At 57.6% G+C, this 5,563-nt stretch overlaps 1 protein-coding gene across 1 annotated transcript in view; it reads left to right on the plus strand.

Annotated features, from left to right (window-relative positions):
- Positions 1-5,469, plus strand: part of WDR24 (WD repeat domain 24) — a 6,536-nt gene extending 1,067 nt beyond the window's left edge. The window contains exons 2-8 of the mRNA XM_010165655.1: positions 226-403; positions 1,449-2,124; positions 2,369-2,484; positions 3,629-3,750; positions 4,315-4,419; positions 4,515-4,852; positions 5,281-5,469. Of these exons, the coding sequence (XP_010163957.1) occupies positions 226-403; positions 1,449-2,124; positions 2,369-2,484; positions 3,629-3,750; positions 4,315-4,419; positions 4,515-4,852; positions 5,281-5,469 (1,724 nt within the window). The remainder of the gene's footprint in view (positions 1-225; positions 404-1,448; positions 2,125-2,368; positions 2,485-3,628; positions 3,751-4,314; positions 4,420-4,514; positions 4,853-5,280) is intronic.
- The last annotated feature ends 94 nt before the right edge of the window (positions 5,470-5,563 follow it).

A 5,563-nucleotide genomic window follows, 5' to 3' on the forward strand; every position in this document is an offset into this window, starting at 1 on the left:
TGAACAACCCCAGGGACTTCAGCCTCTCCTCACACCCTTCCCCTCTAAACCCTTCCCCAGTTTTTGGCCAGTGGTGGGCTGGGCTCGCACAGGAGGTGGAAAGTGGCCACATCGCTCCCTGCTTCCCCATCTCTCTGGCCTGGTGTCCCCTGTGGCTCTTCCCGTGGGGTTTTTCACATCACTGGAGCTCTGTCCCACCAGATCTCACCTTCTGTCCCCACTCAGGCCAGTCAGAGAGTGTCCGTGATGTCCAGTTCAGCATCCGGGACTATTTCACCTTCGCCGCCACCTTTGAGAACGGGAACGTGCAGCTGTGGGACATCCGCCGGCCCGACCGCTACGAGAGGATGTTCACAGCCCACAACGGGCCCGTCTTCTGCTGCGACTGGCACCCAGAGGACAGGTGTGTGCAGGACCAGGCCCTGCCAGCTGCCCAGAGGCACTAAACATGGGGGTGGAACCTTGAGAGTGGGGAAAACAGGGTCTCTGATACCCTGACCCCTTGTGTCAGGGGCTGGGTTGTTGCTGGAAGGTGGGAGCAGTTGTTGCTTGGAGGATTTAGGGAGGTGGGGGGGGTGTTTTGGGGTTGGTTTTGGACAGATCAGGGAATCCTGAGGTGCTGGATTGCTGATGGTGGGTACAGCAAGCTGCTGTCCTGCTCCCCCTGTGTCAGGGCAGGTTCTTGCTCCGGTGCTGAGCTTGGGAACAGACACTGAGCAGCTGCTCTGGGACACAGCTGGTTGTGTTTGGTCACGTTTCCCTCCTCCCTTTTCCCCAGGGATGGAAATATTTACAGATCCCAGAACTGCCTGGACTGGAAAAGCCCTTTGAGCTCATGGAGTCCAACCATGAACCCAACACTGACAAGTCCCCAACTAACCCATGTCCCTCAGCACTGTGTCTACACAACTCTTCAATCCCTCCAGGGATGGGGACTCCACCACTGCCCTGGGCAACCCCTTCCAATGCCTCAGAACCCTTGCAGCAAAGAAATTCTTCCTCACATCCCATCTCAACTGCCCTGGCCACAACTGGAGCCCATTTCCTCTTGTCCTGTCCCTTGGTCCTTGGTTGAACAGACCCACAGCTGTGGTGGGCAGGTCCCTCCTCACTCCCTGCTTGGCAGCTCTGTGGCTCCTCACGAGCTTAGAGAAGCACTGAGATACCTTCAAACCAGCCTTTTTCCCCTCTCTGTGTCTCTGGCAAGTGGAAACCAGAGGTGGGGGGAACTGGTCTGACTGGGAGCCCTGCAGATGAGTGTGGCTGTAAAGACACAGAGCCTGAAATGGGAGTGGGAAGGAGGGGTGTCACCTGGCCTGGTTATGGGGTTGCGTGTGGGAGGGTGTGATTGCAGCCTGGCTGCCTCCCCTTGGCATGGAAGTGAGATGAACTGGGATGGATCCTCACCCAGACTGGTGTCTCACCATCCTTCTCAACTCTTCTCCCAGGGGCTGGTTGGCAACAGGCGGCCGAGATAAGATGGTGAAGGTGTGGGACATGAACACGACACGAGCCAAGGAGATTTACTGCGTGCAGACCATCGCCTCCGTGGCCAGGGTGAAGTGGCGCCCGGAGTGTAAGCACCACATCGCCACCTGCTCCATGATGGTGGATCACAACATCTACGTCTGGGATGTGCGCCGGCCCTTCATCCCCTCTGCCATGTTTGAGGAGCACAAGGACGTCACCACGGGCATCGTGTGGCGTCACCTCCACGATCCCTATTTCCTGCTGTCGGGTTCCAAGGACAGCACCCTTTACCAACACATCTTCAAGGACGCCAGCCAACCCATCGACCGAGCCAACCCCGAGGGGTTGTGCTACAGCCTCTACGGGGACCTGGCCTTCGCCGCCAAGGAGAGCCTCATCTCCTCCGACTCCAACCGCAAGCCCTACATCGGGGACCGCCGCCACCCCATCTTTTTCAAGCGCAAGCTGGACCCCACGGAGCAGTTTGAGTACATCTCCTCCTCCAGCGCCCTCAGCGTCTTCGAGACGGACGTGGAGAGCGGCAGCATGGACTGGTTCGTGCACACGGCCAAGCAGTACGCCCTGGCTGGCAGGCCCCTGGCCGAGCTCTGCGACCACAACGCCAAGGTGGCCAAGGGTTTGGATCGCAACCAGGTGAGAGCTGGGCTGGAGATTCCTGGTGTCACCTTGGGTTGGTGCTGAGGTTGGAAGGTTCTGGTGGGGTGAGGGCACACGGTGCTCTCCGTGGCCTCAGGCTGTCCCCTGTATCTCCACCTCACACCAAACCTCAGAAGCAGCCCCAGAAACTGGAGCTCCCTGCCCTCAGCCTCTGCTGGGAGTTTGTGGGCAGGGCTGGTTTGAGCCTGGCAAGGTCTGAGCGCGACGTTCTCTCACTCAGGTGGCTCAAACGTGGACGATGCTGCGAATTATCTACTCCAGCCTTGGCACCATGTCTTCCACCAACCTCAACCACAGCATGGGGAAAGGCAGCACCGCCCTCCCACTCATCAACAGGTAAGGAGGGAGGCTGGAGCCGCAGCGAGTGACACGCAGGGGTGGTTCTGGGAGTGGGAGAGTGGAGTTGGCTCCTTGGCTGGGCCGGAGTCACAGGGTGGCAGCAGGGATGGATGTCCCCAGCCCTGGGCCACGCTGGTTTGCAGTTGGCATCATTTGAACACCAACATTTTCCACGTGGGTGTGAGAAGTGAGCGGCCAGGCTGGCCTGGAGCTGCGCAGCCTTGTGTGCTGCTCTCTTCCCTCCTTCAAACAAAGCTTGAAGCTGTGGTGGGGCTGGTACCATCTTGGCAGTTATTTAATGAGTGAGTGTGAGCGAGGGCTGGGGATGGAGAACCCCTGGCTCGCTGCTGGTGTGGAGAAGGAATCTTCTGCCTTCCCAAGGGAGAGGACAGAGCCCCATTGTTGGCTGGTGAAGCAGGAAAACTTGCTTTTCCTCTTCTCAATGACATAGAAAAGCAAAGGGTGAGGACTCCAAATGAGCTGTCAGACCTTGTGGAGCCGGGTTCCCAGGGTGAGTGGCAAATCCTCAAATGACATCAAACCAAACACACTCCAAACACACTCCAAACACACTCCTCCTGGAGTTCTGCAGCCAGACAAGTCGAGTCACTGGCTTAAACACCACAGGCAGTGACCTGAAGAGCTGGGCTCTCCTTCAGCCCCATCCCTTTTCCATCTTGGTGAAGCCCACAAGTGGTGATGCAGAGCAAACAGCGAAGTGCCTTGTAGTGAGGCAGCTCCTCTTTACCTACCTCTGAGGTAAATACTGAGAGATTTACCACTGAGGTGAATGATGAGTATTTAATAAATAAATAAATAATAATAAATACTCAGAGATGGAGTCAAGAGCCTGTGCCCAGCTCTGAAATCCTCTGTGGGTGCCTTTGCCATGTGGGTGCAGAGTCACCAGCCTTGGAGAAAGGGCTGTGTTAACAGTTGCAACATATCTTTATTTTAATTTTATTTTATTTAAGTTACAAAGTGGGGACAGCTGACTCCTCTGCTGTCAGGGAAATCGCCACATCTTGTGTTGTCACCATTTAAATCGTGACTGGAGATCTATATCCAGGTTGTTTGCTGGCTGGAACAGAAGCTGTGAACTTCTGTCACTCTTGTATTGAGCAAGTGGCTTCTTTCCCAGCTTTAACCTGAAGGACATCCCCTCTGGGCTGGGCAGCGAGTCGAGACTGGACCGCAGCAAAGGAGAGAGCCGCACGGAAAACATCCTCATGGACTCCTCCTCCACCCTGATCAACAACGAGGGTAACGGTTCTGGGGCGGGCACAGGCCCACAGCTCCTCCCTCCTCAGCTCTAGGTGGCCCTGGCATGGGAGAAACTGGTGAATTTATCCTGTAAATCACAGAATCACACACAGAATTGCCCAGATTGGAAAAGCCCTTTGAGCTCATGGAGTCCAACCATGAACCCAACACTGACCAGTCCCCTATGACTAACCCATGTCCCTCAGCACTGTGTCTACACGACTCTTCAATCCCTCCAGGGATGGGGACTCCACCACTGCCCTGGGCAACCCCTTCCAATGCCTCAGAACCCTTTCAGCAAAGAAATTCTTCCTCACATCCCATCTAAATTGGGGTGACTGGACCTGCAGCAGCCCCTGGGTGAAGCACACCGGGGTGTTGCAGGACACTTCACCCCTGTGACCCCCACAGTGGTGGCTGCAGGGGACAGGAACGTGGCTGTGGTGGGGAGCTGAGCTGTGTGGCTCGGGCACAGCCTGGCACACGGGGGTGGGACACAGGGGATGAGGTTCCCACCGTGTGTCTGAGGGGGATGAGCTGATTTCTCTCTCCTTGGACACCCAGACAATGAGGAGACGGAGGGCAGCGACATCCCCGCGGACTATCTGCTGGGGGACGTGGAGGCGGATGAGGATGACCTGTATATGATGGACCATGAGAACCCCCACGGTGAGCGCACGGGAGCTGCTGCCTGTCCCACTCACGGGCTTGGATTTCCTCCTGGTTTTCCCTGCTCGTTCCTGAGCAGATATTTCTCCTCACAGCTGAAGAGCAGGAATACAGCCTTCCCCAGGAAGCCTTCCCCCTGCGCCACGAAATTGTGGACAACCCTTCAGCCTTGGACCACCTGCAAGACAAGGCTGACTCCCCCCACGTCAGCGGCAACGAGGCTGAGACGGTGTCACTGACACCTGTGGAGTCCTTCTCCCTCATCTCCATCTCCCACTCGCTCTACGAGAACCGCCTGCCCTCCGACTTCTTCAATCCCATCGTGAGGGACACGCTCCTCTTCTACGCCGAGCAGGGTGACGTGCAGACGGCCGTGTCTGTCCTCATCGTGCTGGGAGACCGCATCCGCAAGGAGATCGATGAGCAGACCCAGGTCAGACCCCTGGGAAGCTCCTTCTTGGCTGGGCAGGAGCTCAACCCTCCTTCAGGGCTGGTGCAGCAACCCTGTGAGATGCAGTAGGACACCTCGGTGAGACCCAGGGGTGGTGTAGCTCAACACCATGGGATCCCACCTGGGCTCTGGGTGTTTCTTCTCTCCACCAAGCTTGCTCTAAGCTGGGGTGGGCACCTGCAGGACTCCTGGTAGCCACCTGGCTGCTCTACCACCAGTCCCAGCAGGGACCCATGTTGATGTCTGCAGGGCCGTGGTGGCCCAGTGGCCTCGGCCTCTTGATTTGGGGAAGGACTCCTGTTCCCCAGCCCTGCAGAGCAGTTCCCCTGCTGCAGGGATCTTGCCTTTGGGACACAGGGCTGGGATCCCAGGGGGGTTCTTGGGGCTCAGCTGTCTGTTGCCATCCCCAGGAGCACTGGTACACGTCCTACATCGACCTGCTGCAGCGCTTCCAGCTCTGGAACATCTCCAACGAGGTGATCAAGCTGAGCACGTGTCGTGCCATCAACTGCCTCAACCAGGCTTCCACCACCCTGCACGTCAACTGCAGCAACTGCAAACGGCCCATGAGCAACAGGGGCTGGATCTGTGACCGGTGAGGACAGGGAGCGGGGAGGGGACCGCGCTCTGGTCACCGAGGGGTGTCCCAAGGGGGCTGCAGGGGCAGGAGGGTGGGGTTGGTCCCTCCTCAGT

This window comes from Antrostomus carolinensis, unplaced genomic scaffold (genome assembly GCF_000700745.2).
Source record: "Antrostomus carolinensis isolate BGI_N321 unplaced genomic scaffold, ASM70074v2 scaffold43523, whole genome shotgun sequence".
In the NCBI taxonomy this organism is placed as follows: Eukaryota; Metazoa; Chordata; class Aves; order Caprimulgiformes; family Caprimulgidae; genus Antrostomus; species Antrostomus carolinensis.